Source organism: Telopea speciosissima, chromosome 8 (assembly GCF_018873765.1).
Source record: "Telopea speciosissima isolate NSW1024214 ecotype Mountain lineage chromosome 8, Tspe_v1, whole genome shotgun sequence".
Classification (NCBI taxonomy): domain Eukaryota; kingdom Viridiplantae; phylum Streptophyta; class Magnoliopsida; order Proteales; family Proteaceae; genus Telopea; species Telopea speciosissima.
Window position 1 is genome coordinate 64092443 of NC_057923.1, and position 16922 is coordinate 64109364.

Here is a 16922-nt window from a genome sequence, read left to right on the forward strand (position 1 = left end):
TGCGTTCAGGGCCTTAAGAGAGATTAATTTACTGCTTATCACAATCTCTTTGTACAGTTTGATGTTGCACTAATATTAATTTACGGCTTATCTTTTCATCCTCACATGAGGGAGAGGAAAAGCAACCCCTTTGAACTTTGATTGATTCTTTCTACTCTGTTCCCATGCCCCAATTGCAATCCTTCTTCACAAAGAAACAACTTTGTTATCATTCCAACCAGGCATTCACTTTTACTTTTGCCTCCTTTATCGCTTCTCTTTCCGTTCTTCTCTGCTTTATCTAAAATCACTTTTGCGCCGCTCACCCTTTTTCTCTTCCCCATTTGGATCCATATGTACTACTACAATGCTTTTGTTTTAACAAACTTTGAACGCATTTCGTGAAAACATCCAATTGGGTCTCCTTCAGAACCGCGATCTCCTTCTCATAGTCATGGCAGGTGGAATTCGTAGGAGCTTCTTCATCTTCCTTCTGCATTTGCTTGTCCTCACTGTCTGTTCTTCAGGTGAACTACTACATACACTAACACTTAAATATGTTTCTCTTTCTCTCCCCCTCTCTCTCTCTCTGGGTTGCAGTGTCTTTCAAGCAAAATAAAATGCTAAATATGTCTTCATGTAAACGGATGATCTATCTTTTCGGTCCTTGGAATCTGGGCTTCAACAGTTTTAGGAAATCAAGCTTGGATGCAAAAAATTCCTCCTAGAGTTATTTTCAGCATTGTCCTCTAATCTTTTTGAAATTCCTTTATGACAATATAAGACTTCCAATTTCCATCACTCACCAGTGAATATCTTCTTTTGTGGAAAGTTTTTATTGTCTCATTTGCTTCTGTTTCCCCACTTCAGGAACTTTGGTGGGTTTCTCCTGGGAAGCCAGGAGAGAAGGTGTGATTTCATCGGCCATCGAGACAATATCCTTCATCAAGAATAACAAGGCTTCCGCTTCTCAGATCAGAGTCTCTGTTTCAGACCCTGGTGTTCTGGATTCACTGTCCAAAACAGGATTAGACATAGGTCTTTACTTAAACGAGGCACAGATTGAGAATCTGAGGAATTCCAAGACTTCAGCAGCAATTTCCCTGCTCAAAACGCACCTTGCTACTGTTCTTCTTCGTGTAAACATCACAAGCATCGTAGTTGGTTGCAGCCATGATAGCTCAGTAGCACTAGTTCAGCTACCGTCTATCCTACCCATCTTGAGATCAATCCATTCCGTGCTCAGATGCTTCAAGCTGGAGCGTAAAGTAAAGGTCTCAGTGGCATTCTCCATGTCCTCCCTACAGAATATATGCAAAAAGCAAGCAAGGGATATACGTGGGATTGTTGATTTTATCAAGAAATCCAATTCCTTCATTGTTATAGAGAGCCAGATTCAAGGAGAACTGATCATGGGGGATCAGTTTGTCCAATTGATGATTGAAACAGCTACCAAAGTGACTGCAGCTCTTCCTTGCATTGATGCTCCCATGGTTGTGATAGTCCATACCACTGCTGTCCCCAGTGCAGTAGAGGTAGCTGAATTCTCCTCCAAGATCTTGAGGTCTGTAGAGAACAACACTCGAATCCTGGGTCTTGATGGGTTATTTGTAGAAATATCTTCCATGAAAGAATCAGAGAGAGAAGTGGTGAAGTGGGAAGGACACATCTTTCCCTCTTTCCACAGAGAACTCCTAAACAACATCAACGATCAGAGACTCCTATCAGCAGCAAAAACTACCACTATACATGATTTAATCTACCCACCCCCAGCAATTTTCCCTACAACACCAATAACAAATCCTACAACAACACCAGCAGCCACAATCCCCACTACAAATCCCACACCAACCATTACCGTACCTTCGACAAACCCTGTAACTGTAATGCCAACGAATCCAGCTACAACCCCTGTCAGCCCTGTAACGGTCCCCTCAACCACACCGGTGACTACCATACCTTATACAAATCCTATAGATCCACCCACTACAGCAGGGCAAATCAATAATCCCGTTGCAGATCCCATGACACCTCCGGTTACAAACCCAGTCACCGTTTATCCAGTCATGCCTCCCAGTCCCAGCAGCATTCCCATTACAACGCCTGTAACAACACCCCCAGCAAATCCGGTGATGCCTACTCCGGCAACGGGGCAGACCTGGTGTGTGGCAAAGACTGGTGTGTCGGATAGTGCACTTCAAGCAGCGTTAGATTATGCATGTGGCATTGGAGGTGCAGACTGCTCGACAATTCAGCAAACTGGAAGCTGTTTCAATCCAAACACCCTCCAAAACCATGCCTCATATGCATTTAACAGTTACTATCAGAAAAATCCATTGCCAACAAGCTGCAACTTTGGAGGAACTGCCATGATGGTTGACACCAATCCAAGTAAGACCATAATACCTTTCATTTCTCTCTCTTAATGATCAAACTTCTGGCTAGGATATCTGAATGCCAAGAAAAAGAAATGCATCCATGTCTTGAAGCAGTTCTCTGTTAAAACTTTCAACAGGCATTGATTCTTGCGTTTATCCATCGTCATCACCAGCTGCAGCCACGACAACTTATGGGTGGGTTTTCTGCTGATTTCTACATACTAATACATTTTTTTTCCAAAGTGTTTTGTAGCAATGATCTGTTTCTGGAATCTTAATTTGCAGCTCTGTTTCACCTCCATCAGTGTTGAATGCTTCACCGCCACCAGTGTTGAATGCCAGCAACCCTGGTTCATCTTTACCAGTGTTGAATACCAGCTACCCTGGTTCAGGTACGACAACCATTTTCGGAACTGAAGCGCCTCCCGGTGTCAGTCCTTCAGTGTCCATCTCCGCCCGCTTGGAGCCATTGTTTGGCACCATAGTACTGCTGGTAACATCGATCATCACCGGAAGCTTAGTAACAGCTGTGTAAATTTCCTATTGGGGCATTAACGCCCAGGACATGAGCACAGAGCAATGGACTGATACTGCAGCAGTGGACCACAACTCCGATAGTTCAGGTAATCTGTAAAGTTGTCATTTTCAGAGAGAAGCAACTGCGGCTAGAACACAGGTGCCCAACACCCATTACCGACCTTTAAGTCTGGAACACCAACTAACCAGCACGAGCATCATTGTGAAGGAACAAGAAAGATAAGAGTAATGCCTGTTGTAGAGTTAGGCGAATTTCTTGTAAATTTCTTGGGTAGAATAATGTAACAATAAATTTTCGAGCTTGAAAAGTCAGTCATTAGACTAGAATTTAGAATCCTCTCTTCCAGGAGAACGTTTGTACCAGTAATAAGAATAGAACAGAGCTCGAAGCTGGCACATTCATGGATGTGGGTTTCCCTCATTCAAATGTCTAGACTAAATTCTTATTAATTAATATGTGGGATACAAATCAAACTACTCATTTGAAGAACAGTTGGTGGTACACCTGCCGAAGGTAGCATGGGCTCAGGTGATCATAAGATTGCTTTCCTGCTTCGCAGAGCTGTTGGGGTTGATGGAAATTAAATATAATATTACTTTCCCTCTAAAACAATGCAATGGCACATTTGACAACCAAATGCAGATTTTACCAGGCAATGCAAGACTTCATCTGGAGAAATATGTCATAGTGATTCAATAAATCAGCAATATCTCCATATCAAAAGATAATTGAAAATAGGAACAAGAAAAAATGGTCTCTGCTGTTGGCCCATAAACTAACCCTAGCAATCACTTTACAAAATAGAAGGGAGAACGGTTCAAAACCAATTCTCCCTCGTCTCGATGGAAACTAATTTATACAGCTATACCTCTGCTCTACTTTAAACCAAATTGAATAAATAAATTTGATTTTACCGTTTTGCAAACACTACCAGGATCAACATTGACATTGAAACCACAACCTTGAAACCAGAGCTCTCCCAAAAGTTTTGTTTTTCAGCACCCAACCCTGCTCCCTGTTGCTTCATAGCCAACTGATCTCTGAGTTCTTTCAGAGCTTTGTCCCTCCTCTCTCCCATCTACAACAAGTGGCAGTAAACAGATACACATTAAGAATAAGCAAAATCAAGCTGGAATGGAAATTAACATTATACTAATCTAATCAATTGTATTAATTTGATAAATATTGCGTTTGACAGAGGGACTCACACTAGAACATCAAATCTTTTTAAGGACCTTTACTTGCTATGTTTAAGTAACATGTTATAGGAAGATCCAAGCAAGGTTTTAAAAATTCGGTTGGAATCATCGCAGTCCGCCAATTCAAATCGAAATTGACAACCCCAATCTCGATTAACCCCAATTCTTAATAAACGAGTTTGGCCAATCCCATCCAATTCAAATCGGAATCAATGGAGACTGATCTTGTATCCAGTGCCGAGTTTCAGAACCATGGGTCCAAGGGCCTGTCTGGGGATCCAAACATTTGGCTTTGCAAGAGTTGCATCCAAAACAAAATGACTTGGCTATTGATACCATAGTAAGGGTTCAACCTTTACTGACCAAAACATGGAACAGGGAACCATTTGTCATCTTCAGGGAAATTGAGAGCACAATAATCAGGTATCGAAGTTCTTTTCTGCTCTTTTGATGCTATAGTTAGTTGTTATCCCAAAGAAGAAGAATAGATGAGCCTACTCTCTCAAAGGAAAGAGTTCGGACATCCAATTTCCATGGACAAGCAAGCAAAGTACACAATTGATTCCTCCATGTTTTTTTCAGCTAAAACGAGACTGAATAATTCAGGAATAAGTATACTTTACCCTTTGGAGCTTTCTTGTCTGAGAGCGAGCTTCCTGAAGACAGAACTCCAACTTCAGAACCCTCTTCTTCAATTCCTGATCAGCTTTCCGATGCTTCTCTAACTGTAAACAGGTATAATACAAACGATCCACTTAAAAAAACAGGTAAGATGAATTTTTACATAAAAAAGGAATGTTAAAGGAAGTTGTTCAAGAGACTACAAGGTAACATACCTGTGACTCCAACTCCTTAGTTTTTAGTTTCCAATGCGCAGACATAATCCTGATTTCATCTCTCAATTTGGCTATCTCTTCATCCTTCACAGTTAGAAGTTTATTGATCTTCTCAAAGTTCTTAGAAGAAAGCTCGTCAAGGATTTTCCTCAGTTCACAATCCTTGTTAGATCCAGCTGTGGCAATCGCTTGCATAATCTCCTGTTCTATTCTTAAAACTTCATCTTTCAGCTGCTTCTGAGAAACCTCTCTTGCTTGAAGGTCCTTTTGCAAGTGATCCAACTGCTCTCCTAGCCTACTAACACGATCCTCATGCTCCTTCAAAGAACTGTTCTTCTCATCAAGTTTCTTTACCAAGGCCAAACACTGTAACTGAGCTGATTGAGCAGATACAGCACTTGCATCTGCTGTAGCTTGAGTGGCAGAGAGCTGATTCCGTAGAGCATCCAGCTCCTTCAAGTACTGTGTTAAATTAAGACAAAGTCGAATGATGAGTAAAATTGAAACGGACAATGACTTGCAATACTGTTAAATTATTTGACAATAATAACAACCATGACTTGAGGTTAAAAAAAAAGGGAGAGGTCAGAGGTGTGGAGAAGCCACTCAACAACTGTTTCAACCTATTATACCCATAAGATAAACCCTAACCGGAATACCTTCCTTAAAAATTCCAAAGAATATCACAATTAGAGTGTTAGAATCTAGGTCTCATGCCTTCTCAGTATTTTTTGGTTGTCATGGTATATTACTGAAAAGAATACACCACAAGACTCGGCATTAAAATGTTGTATCAAGGGGAGCTTTAGCACATAATGGAGTACACACTAGTATTTAGTTGATTTCTACCAAAAAAGGTGGGTGCAGGATAGCATTTAGGCATTCCTAACCAAAAAAAAAAGGGAACATAGAACAGGAATTTATCTTAGATGGTCAGATGGATATGGAAATTAAAGTAGGAATTTTGGATAATGTTCTTTCAATAATGAGTTTTTAGGATATCCCCCCCCCCACTCTTTTTTATTTGATTAAAGTACAAAAAAGTCACACTTTCACAATCAATGAACTGAATGATATAATCAAAATGGGGAGGAAAGCTTCCAAAATCATTACATGCAAAATTATATAGTGTTTCAGAACTGTTCCGAGAAGGTTACTTCAATATGGAGAGCTAGCAATGCATTAAATGTGTTTAAGTTAGAAACATGAGACCTTCAAGGTCATCAATGACGAATTCAAATACATTAGCAACAAAAAAAAATCCAAAGTTCAGGCCAAACCTCAAATCTGCAGGGTGGAGTTTTGCTAGGATAGGTTGATATCTGAAAAGGCATAAATTATGGTTCTCAGGTGTATGCTAATTTAGTTCTTTCAATAGGTACAAGGATTTCGATAATAGCAAAGGATCTTTGCACAAAAGATAACCAATTCTATTAAACTGAATGCAATAAATGCAAAAAAATTTAAAACCAGCATTGGAACTCTCTCTTTCTTTTTTTTTTGGGGGGGGGGGGGGGCGGGGGCGGGAGGGCAGGAAGGAGGGAGAGAGTTGTGAAGCTGTATTGGATAAAGGATATGGTATCTACATATATCAGTGGGTCCCCAACCCCTTTTTCTTCTTTGGAGGTGGGGAGAGGGGGTGGAGAAGGTCAAATCGAAGCCTATAACTTTCTTCTTTCTTCCGTGTCAATTGTGACTACACATCCAACCTTTGGGATGGTTCCAGACTTGGTGCTAAGCCCATACTTCATTCAAGTAATGGCTTGGGGATAAAAAATTATATAAATGGCATTAGAGTTATAGGGTGAAAATGAAAATTTAAAAAATTTGAGCATAATGAACCCATATGAGACACAGAATTTATATTCACAGTCAGCTAATGTTTTCTGATTAACAAATTTGAAAACAGCTATGGCCAATTTGTCAACTTGGAGTTCATAAATAATAAATAATAACATGAAATAAATTGGAAATAATACACAATAACTCATAACTTGTCCGTATTTGACAATATAAAAAGTTTACCCCCTCCTTCCAAAAAATAATGAAGGAAAAAGAACTGACTTCCAAAATACAATGGAAAAGAGAGTTTGGTTTATGAATTACATTGACTTTCTTATTTCAAAGCTAGATTTCAAGTATTCAGAACAAAGAAGAAAAAAAGACTCAATTCATGCTGACAGAATTTCTTAAAAGAAAGAAATTTTTTTGGGGGTAACCTCTTAAAAGAAAGAAAGGTAATTTAAAAAAGGGGGACGAAGATAACAATTTGGTGCCAATTCTGCCCCAAAAAACAACGACCAGATCACCAGACGCCAAAACAAAGGTAAAAGAAGAGAAGAGGGGGGGGGAGGGGGGGCGATATCCTAAACAATAGAGCTGGATAGGACAAACTTACCGAACCGGATCACACTTTTCGCCGGATGGGCATGGATCCAGTACTGACAACTAAGGGTTAATTCAACGGGAACTACCACGAGGAAGAGGAAAATCGAAGCGAAGAAAACGAAAAATAGAAACAAAAAGAGTAATAAAATGCGATGAATCCTACCTGCTCTGCTGTAGATGCGGATGCTTGGAGCTGCCCGTCCCTATCTTCCAAGCTTTTCTGCAATCGAACCATTTCTTCTTCCAGACTTCTTGCTCTCGTCTCCGCTACCTGCAAAATCCCTGCGTGACTTGATACAGATCCCTAACGCCAGAATAGATACAGACGCGAGCGCGCGCATAGGGAAAAGGGAGAAAATAGGCGAAAGGCAAAAAGAAACACAGAAGTAGTTAGATCAAAGTAGGAACAAACTAACATACCTGTCTCGTAAGTGTTTCTCGGGCAAATGATTCTTCCTGTGAAGCAAGGCGACCCCGAACATCCTTGAGCTCCGCTGCCAAAGAAACAACATTTCGCCGGAAACTCTGTTTCTTTTCGCTGAGATCCTTCAACAGAGGATCAAATTCTCGGGTAGAGGATGACGGCTTCTCGGAGATCGACATCAACGAGGAAGGAAAAAATCTCAATGAATCACTGCTGTCCAGGAACCCGGAACCCTGATCCAACAGAGGAGATGATAGTCAGAATTTGCTCTAAATCTTCCAGTGATTGCCCTAAGCATGAACAAATGAGATTTAACAAAATCTTTCCCAATATATTATTCCTCTCCACCTCCAGGTATTGAAAGTTCTCTGACTTGCCATCGCATTTAATACGAGCCATGCGAAAGAAACGGTAATCTTCAAGTAATGACAAGTGGGAATTTTTGGCAATTTTTTCTATAGAAGCTAAGGATTTTTTTACGTTTTAAAGTTCAAGAAGAAGTGTTACCCGAAAATTCTCTCCCTTTTTTTTTCTGATAAAGAACAAAAAGTTCTCTACACCATCTACATGCAGCCAAGAAAAAATTGTACTAACTAGGAAAGGAAACAAATTAGCTTTTCAAGTGAATTTCAGGCACGCGTTTGTTGTTGTCTTATTACATGAACCAATTTTTCGCCTTTTAACAAAACCAAAGATCACGGGAAGGACGTTTCTTACAACGGGAAAAAGGTTTGAACAAGCGAGGAAGAAGGACAAACAGAGTTTACTTTGGCTGGAAAAGCTTTCCAGGGGCAACTTATCGATAACGATAAAAATAAAAGAAATAGAAAATCGACTGTTCTAAGCGAACTGTGTTTGTAGAGATACTGATAAAGAAGATGTTTACCGATTTCTAGTCGTCCTATCTGAAATCCACTTGCAGAGTATATCGGAGAAAAGCATAAAACTCTTAGATGACAAACCAGGTCCACCTGTTACAACTCCTCGACCTTCATGATGAGATGGATTCAAGTAATACAACTCCTCAGTTCTCACCAACCTTTCTACGACCCAATAGTGGATAGAATGGCAGTTCAAATTCAAAAACTGGAATCGAACCCTATCTCCAGAAACCTCCAGAACAAAGCCTTTCAAACCACAAAATGAACGGTGGAAATCAATATCAAAACCAACAGATGAATGAGTTGAAAGCAGCGTAGTATCGTCTTCTGAGTCGAATCTTGTGAAGAACTTGAGAGTCTATCAAACTTTGTAAGAGAAGTAAATCATGTTCCGGCTCTACTTCGAACTCGAAGAACTCGAATATCTGAGATTATAAGAAATTGAGAGCATTCGAACTGAGAATCGTGAAAAGAAACACTACTTCTGCACGCTTGATGTGAAGGTTTTGTGGAAACCCAGGATTTGGCGTTACAACTCGGCAGAGAATCTGCTTCCAACAACCAAAACCAGCGTCATTCCTGCACTGATTTAATTTCTCATGATTATAGAAAACACACAAAAAATAAAATAAAAAAATTGGGGGAGACATTAGAGTGAAACAGATCGGGTGGGGAAGGGATAGATGATGATTGATGGATGTGGTGGGGTGTGGGTTGTTCTAATACAGACAAACATGTGGCTCGAAGTTTCCGAGCCTGAGCTTCGGATATGTGGCGGAGGCTGTAGGATTTTTTTAGGTTTGAGTTTTTAATGACCTAAGCAGCTAAGCGCGGGCAAATCCAAATTTTCAATTCGAAGTTTGAACGCACGTGACCGTCCACCTGCACAGTGTACACAGTAGTAGTACCCTTCACTACTTCTCGGTAGTAGAGTAAGGCAACGATAATACGTGATTACGTGTACACATTTGCGCTGGTCCGATCTGGAAACGAACGGCTTGTAAAAGCATATTCCAATCCAAGGTCTAAAGGCTTATGATCCTTTTGACTCGAGTAAAGTCTCTGCTATTTTTTTTTGTTTGTTTGGTAGAAAGGTCTGTGCCATCAGTTCCTATCATACGCTCTCACTGTGTCCATCTCTCTCTTAATTCCCCCTTTGAAATGACCCCTTCCCTCTTGTATGATATCCATCTCACGCCCCCATTGGTGTCGCTCACTAGTTTACAACACATGGCCAGTTTGCTTATCCATCTCCCTTAGTATATAAATATGGACAAGAGATCATTGTTCGACAAAGTAGCCCCTACACTAGCACGAGGCCAATAAGAGTGGGCACACATGGGCATCAACATAGATGTGAATTTTGATTCCATGCGAGGCAAACTGGTACTTTTGCATATTCCTTTGTCTAAGTGCAGGAGTGACATGATGTGGTTTTTTTTTTTTCCATATATAATCTGTTATGTGTTTAATGTGGCCCACTATAGTGTATGGGCACTAGATTGTGCCAGCCTAGTATGGGATAAGTTAAAGGGCTTGATTTAACACGTTCCATCAGCTTCGGAGCTTTTGGCGTATTGGTCAAGTACTTAACATTTGGTATTAGAGCTGGGCACCAGGTCAAGGATTCGAGTCACGAAAAGGGCTACCTAGGAGAAGGGCTACCTGGAGTAGAGTGAAAGCCGTCAAGAAAGGACTACCTGCTACCAGGCAAAAACCTTGGAGCAGAGTGAAGCCCCTTGGAAAGGGCTACCTAGCTGTGGAAGCGTGGAAGTTTGTTAACGCGTTCCACGTGGTAGTTTGTTAACGCGTTCCATCAGCTTCGGAGCTTTTGGCGTCCTTGGAAAGGGCTACCTAGCTGTGGAAGCGTGGTAGTTTGTTAACGCGTTCCATCAGCTTCGGAGCTTTTGGCGTATTGGTCAAGTACCTAACATATTCTCTCATATAAAAAAGTATAAACAATTATTTAATGAGAAATTTACACATACCACCCCTGAGGTTTGACGAAAGGATATTTTCACCCCCCAGTTTTGAAAAATTTTACGTACCCCCCTGAGGTTTGCAAACAGTAACAAATAAGCCCATTCCGTCAGTTCATGACTGACACTGTTAAAAATTAGACTTGAACTGATGGGATTGCCCTTACAAGAAAAAAAAAATGAAAAAACACCTGCAACTCATCTTCCCCAATCGATTTGGGGAAGATAAGTTGCAGGTATCCTTGTAGGGAACACCATGGAACCGATCCTGATTCACTCTCTTTCCTTTCCCTCTTCCATTTGCTTTAGGTTTTAACCCATTTGTATCTGAGTTTCTAGCTTTTGCTTTTAACTCTAAGATCAGCTTTATTTCTGTTCAGAATTTAGGGTTTGTTAATTGTCACCGTCTTCAAAATTGCAATTTAAATTCAAAGAGTAATAACTAATGGGGTTTTCTGCTGCTTTGATTAGGTTAAAAAATTCCGGATTCGTGAGCTGGAGTTGTCATTCACGCAAGGTCGCTGGAACTACAAACGATGGGGTGGATTTGATCCTGTATCGAGCGCAAATGCGAAACCTCCCAGAGTTGAGTTGTGGGTTGTCTTCGATGTCCCCAAGATCAGGCCGATTCAACCTGGAAAAATCTGACCCACACCTTCTCAGGTCTCTTCTGTGCTTCGATTAACTTCTATGTCCGCACAATTTCCTCCCCATCTCCTTCTTCTCGGGCCGGGTTTCCTCTTCTTCTTCCTAATCTTCTTCTATTTTTTCTGCTCCACATTTCTTTGCACCACAACCGACAATGGATTCTAGAGAGCTTGAAAAAAATGATGGCAGCCAAAGGATTCTGATTCTGTGTTGGGTTTGGAAAAATGGGAATAAAAGAAAAGAAATAGGGATCCGATGCTTATTGGGAGGGAAAATGGAAAAAGAAATCAAAGACATGATGGGATCAGAAATGATAAATTAGTTGAGGATGGGTGTGGTCATGGCTGGAATTCAGATTGGGGTTTTGTTTAGACAAGGATGTGGGTTAGATTAGAAGTGAAAAGAAATGGAGAGGAGAATCGGTGATGGTGGGATGAGGGTTTTTAAAATGAAAATGATAAAAAAAATAAAGAGAAAAGAATAGGGATGAAAGGAGAAATAGGGGTTAGTGGAGATGATGGCGGTTTTAGCAGAGATGGGTTTTGAGAGAGGGTCGGTGATGGGGTTTCGGAAATGGAAGATGTATTTGCTTTTGGGCTTGGAATCATCTACTGCTTATGCTTCTCCACATTGGAGCTTTCGACCATTCTCGAGTACCCTTAGATATGGTGCTCTGCCACGGGAGGTTGTTTTTACTGAGAACCTAACTCCCTGGTTTAAGTTGCTTCCTTGTCGAGATAAAGCTGGGCTTGCTGTTCTAATGGATAGACCTTCTATCTATAGCCTGCAACTCATCTTCCCCAAAATCGATTGGGGAAGATGAGTCGCAGGTGTTTTTTTTTTTCTTTTCTTGTAAGGGCAATTCCGTCAGTTCAAGTCTAATTTTTAACAGTGTTAGTCATGAATTGACGGAATGGGCTTATTTGTTACCGTTTGTAAACCTCAGGGGGGTACACAAAATTTTCCAAAACTGGGGGATGAAAATATCCTTTCGTCAAACCTCATGGATGGTATGTGTAAATTTCCCTTATTTAATATAGACATACTCTATTTTGAATTTTGAATGAAGAGAGGGTGTTATTTATTTAATATATAAATCAATACTTTACAAGTTTTAATTGATTTAAAATTTTAAAATCAAACCAAACCATTTATTAATGGTTTCATGGTTCTAGTGTAAACGGCTAGGTTTCTACCCCAAAAAAAATAAATCGGCTACGTCCGATTTTAATAAACGGTTTTAGTTTTTGACACCCTTGGGGTTGTTGGGGAAGGAAAATAATACATACCGTACACCCATACACAGTTCAAGTTATCGGTATCGTTGCGATAGTATTAGTATGAGAAAAGTTAAACTAGCCTTAAAAAATAAAGGTATTAGTATTGTGAGGGGCAAATCTGGGGCAAATCTGATGCTAATGATCCATATTAGTATCAGTATCGACCGAAATTGATACAGGTACTTAGACCAATATTAATACCTAAGACTTTGGAGCGATATCGGCCGATTCAAAACAAAATCAATTGATCACAATCCCAATTCCTACAAATTTGAACCAGCCGATTCATACTGCTTTCTAGGGTCCAGGCCAATTCTTTACCAATTCCTACCGATTGAATCAGAATCAATTGAAGTTGATCTTGATGCCAATTCCATTTACCTTAATCTCTCTCTCCCCCCCCTTCCTTTTCTCTCACTCTCTAGTATGAAAGAGGGGTATATACTATACTAGGGGAGGGTTTCCTACAAGGGCAATGTAAGAAGGAATTTGCACACGACACCAATAAGGGGTTTGAAAATGGTATTATCCATATGGGTCCACGTGAGGCCCACATGGTCTGAATAAGAGAGAGAATGTCAGTATTGACTCCACTATTTATTATGTGAGAAATGTATAAAAGAATCTGTACAAAGAAATGTAGCATTCTTTTTTCCCATACTACATACAGGTGAAGGAAAATTTTGACATAAAATTGAAGGGAAAATGATTTAATGTAATTTTTTGGTAAATGATTTAATGTAATTAAAACTACAAATATTTAGGGTGGAGGTTGGGCACTATGCTAGGTTTCCTGTAGCTAGCTACTCAACCAATGGAGTGACTACGATGGGAGGGGCAGTGAGGTGCCACAGTCTATGATGGACTCCATATGTCATGATACTGTCCGCTTCTGTTCACTTTGGTCAAGGTTTGCCGTATGGTTTTAAAACGCACCGTAAGTGTATCAAAGTACACAATCACGATAATGTCTGATGCAGTCACATTCCAGCCCACCCTGTTTTGTTCTTGAGACTCATTTCTAGACCCAAAATGCATTGTTTTATGTGACGGTTGACCGTCACTTATATGGATATTCCATAGTCAAGGCACAACCAATGAGAGACTAAATTCTATGGCACACCAAGTAGGGGGACGTTTCCATAAAGGGAGGAGAGAAATAGACACATGTTGAGCATACGCTAGCGTGCCAGCCTTACCCAAATATTTATAAAGAAAAAGATTCTCACTCTCTCTCACATGAAATGGTTTCTTTACCATGGTTTTAAGTATTATGTACATATCAATTGTATCGGTATTTGGTATCAAGTATCAACTGTGGTTGATATCGATACCTATCTGATGCTAAATTTGTGGTACCGAAATATGGGAGGAAAAATAATAAAAAATAGTCGGGAGAAAGAATGCTATTTGGATGCGTGCGATACACTATCCCTGCATCCAGACAGGGGCAGGGGCAAGGCGATCATGCACCCCCATAGAAAACCAGAACTTACTGGGGGCACAACGATCATTTCCCGTGCCCAGGTAACATTTTTTTTTTTTTTTTGGGAAAATGTATTAGAATTTTAAGGGCAAAAGCCTCCGATCCGGTTGATCCAGCATCCGGTTTTATATGGTCAGTCCGTATGGACAACGGTACCAATATCGGTATCGGATCTTGATATCATGCCATTAAAACCCTAAAAAATGATCTTGTTTCATCGCATCTCATTGGTGCGGTAGCTCCACTACCACTCTTGCTCATAGAACCATCTCTCAATAAACAAATATGGATTGGATTCCCTCCCCCGAGGAAAGTCGGCAAATTAAGATACAAAGCATAATGATGAAGTGTTTTTGTCTTTTCTCTTCCAACGAAAAAAAGGGTTAAGACATTACAAAACCAAACCACGACTTGAGTCTCAGGAGTGAACTAATAATAATAAGAAACGAGCTTTAATAAAAATCTCAAGCAATAGTAGACCCAACCCTTTTTCTCCGTTCCCATCGTATGATCATATCCATATCATAATGCCCTAATTTTTGGAATTGACATTTCAAGATGAGTCTCTATCCATATCATAATGCCTAATTTTTGGCACTACTCAAAAACTTATCAATTGGATGGGGTCCGTTATAGGTGGATTCTCCATATGCTATCTAATTGACATATAGCCTTACTTTTTTTTTTTTTTGGGAAGTAGTTTGGAGTATGCTATGTTGCTACACTCTCATGTTTCTATTTCTCTCCTCTCATTTGAAAGGGGCATAGATGTTTTTTCATATGGGGAGTAGAGAAATAGATTCATGGAAGTGTTGGAATAGGCTACACTCTCGGATAAAGTTCTTTTTCCTCTGTTTTTTATTTTCTTCACGTCGAGCAAAGGACGTACTAGGGGTGTACATTTGGCCTTGTTGACTGAGCACACCCTGAGCCCAAATAGGGTCTGGGCTGAGATATCGTGACCCTAAGGGTGGGTCAGGGTTAGGCCGGACCAGGGTTGAGGCCTCGGGCTGAGCCTGACCCAACCCTATTTTCTTCTTCTTCTTCTCCTCGATTTGGCCTAGCCCTTCCAGTCCTCAAGATAATTTTGGTTGATAATCTTAATGACAACCTGAAATTGACTGATTTCACGTATAATAATAGATACAATAGTACTTTAGTGGGAAGATACTTGTATCATACCTTAGTAGCCCATGATACCTTAGGTTAAAATAGATAAAATTTCAAACCACGTGGTTAAAATAGATAGAATTTTCAATTTTTTTAATCAAAATACCCTTTGATGCCTTTTATCTTACCTCTACATTGTGCGGTCCAGAGGATTAGGTATCATGGAAAACTTGTGAGGACACTTTGATCTAGTGTTCGGCCGTAAATGTTGGACACCAGAGGAGGTTATTACCACAGCTCAACGTCTCTTCATAGAGTTTTGTTCTTGCCAACGAGACCAGCAATTTAAGTCTTCAACTCTCACTGGTTGACCAATGTCGCTAAGGTGGGAGAATCCCTCAGTCCCATTTCTCAAGTTAAATTGCGATGCCTCTCTAGTGCAAGACTAAGGTTTGAATGGTACCGATTTCGTTATTAGAGTCTCTTCAGGTCATCCGCTTTTTACAAAATCTGAGGTTGTACAATTCAAAAATATAAGATTGAAAGAGGCTATTGCAGTTCGTACTAGTATGCTTGAAGCAATTGCTCTCTGTTTCGAGGATATATATTATCATGGACTCAAACAATGCCGAGGCAATGTCCTGCCTACTTGATTCGTTTAAATCATCTCCAACATCCATTGAGTTAGTCATAGGAGCAGACATGTTATATCTTTCTTCCTGTTTTCATGCTTGTAAATTTCAACACATCTTTAGGGAAACCAATTCAATGCTAAATTGCCTAATTAAGAAAATCTTATCTAATCCATGTATGATAGTCTTGGTTTCTTTTCACTCCGTGGTTGATGAAATCTTGTATTTCTTCTCATACGAGCTTTACGCTTTAGTTGAGTGTAACGATGAGGATTTGATTGGACGTTAAATCACGTGACACCGTTGACATATATATATGCCTTGATGCTTAATTTAAAGAGCATGTCCAGAAAAGAAGGGTCCGGAATTGAAAGAGATTTTTAATGAAATAAACGAAAAGTCCGGGACCGACGAGGGAATTCATTAATGAGATTCCTTTTTATAATTAAATACGCAGAGCATATGGCATTATGCATAGGGCAGTCTTAATTAACGGATCTCACAAGCACGCACACGTAGAGTTTCCTCCCCCCTTTCTTCAACTGTCTCTGTATTCTGTAATAACTACTCAAACCTAATTCTGACAATCAATGTCAACACAAGACGTGAAGGGGTTTTTTTCTTGTTAGTATTTTGAGGGGAAAAATTCCACTCCAATGATGGGAGGATTTGGACACGCATCTCGAGGTATTGATGGGTATTGGGATACATGTCTAAATCCTTCTGGTCGTTGGATGAGTGGTTAGAGAGAAGTTGGATGCCCAAGTAGTACTTGAAGAAGATCCGGATCCGGATTTTAGGTATCGATTAGGATCGACTGGCATCAGAATGGGTAAATTGATGTATTCAGATCAGATCGATCGTGACTATCTATCTCTTCATATTGGATTGGTCATGATCGATCTCTTCGAAGACATTCAATAAAACTGGAACGATACATGCACATGACCATGGAAACAAATCTTGGTTTCGTAGGTAACCGAGACGAGTTGGTAAGGGAGTTTTAAAAATACATAGTTTCGGTCTATTTCAACATGTTTCAATTCAGTTTCGGTCAAAACTTGGTTGAACCAGGCCTATATAATATCAAGTTTCGATGGAAACTTGTTTGTTTCACACAAGTTTAGACCGAGAGTAACAGTTCCAATGGTTTCAACACAGGGA

The 16922-nt window shown here is 40.1% G+C and overlaps 3 protein-coding genes across 4 annotated transcripts in view; 2 read left to right on the plus strand and 1 right to left on the minus strand.

The window, feature by feature from the left end:
- The window catches only part of LOC122670377 (serine/threonine-protein kinase haspin homolog), a 33425-nt gene that overhangs the window by 9611 nt on the left and 6892 nt on the right, over positions 1–16922 (plus strand). The window contains exon 16 of the mRNA XM_043867224.1: positions 12085–12094. The gene's annotated coding sequence lies outside the window, so the exon portion shown is untranslated. The remainder of the gene's footprint in view (positions 1–12084; positions 12095–16922) is intronic.
- Positions 164–3191, plus strand: LOC122670376 (G8 domain-containing protein DDB_G0286311-like). Its single transcript, XM_043867221.1, has 4 exons — positions 164–506; positions 850–2370; positions 2495–2552; positions 2643–3191. The coding sequence occupies exons 1-4, from the start codon at positions 434–436 to the stop codon at positions 2890–2892; spliced, it is 1902 nt and encodes a 633-aa protein (XP_043723156.1). The 5' UTR covers positions 164–433; the 3' UTR covers positions 2893–3191.
- LOC122670378 (nuclear envelope-associated protein 2-like) lies at positions 3476–8860 on the minus strand. Of its 2 annotated transcripts, XM_043867227.1 has the most exons (7): positions 8631–8860; positions 7739–7970; positions 7482–7589; positions 6211–6252; positions 4931–5392; positions 4718–4819; positions 3476–3973 (listed from the first exon to the last, which is right to left on the minus strand). In XM_043867227.1, the coding sequence occupies exons 2-7, from the start codon at positions 7919–7921 to the stop codon at positions 3806–3808; spliced, it is 1065 nt and encodes a 354-aa protein (XP_043723162.1). In that variant the 5' UTR covers positions 7922–7970; positions 8631–8860; the 3' UTR covers positions 3476–3805. The 2 variants fall into 2 exon arrangements, with proteins under 2 accessions (XP_043723162.1, XP_043723163.1); XM_043867228.1 differs by lacking the exon at positions 6211–6252.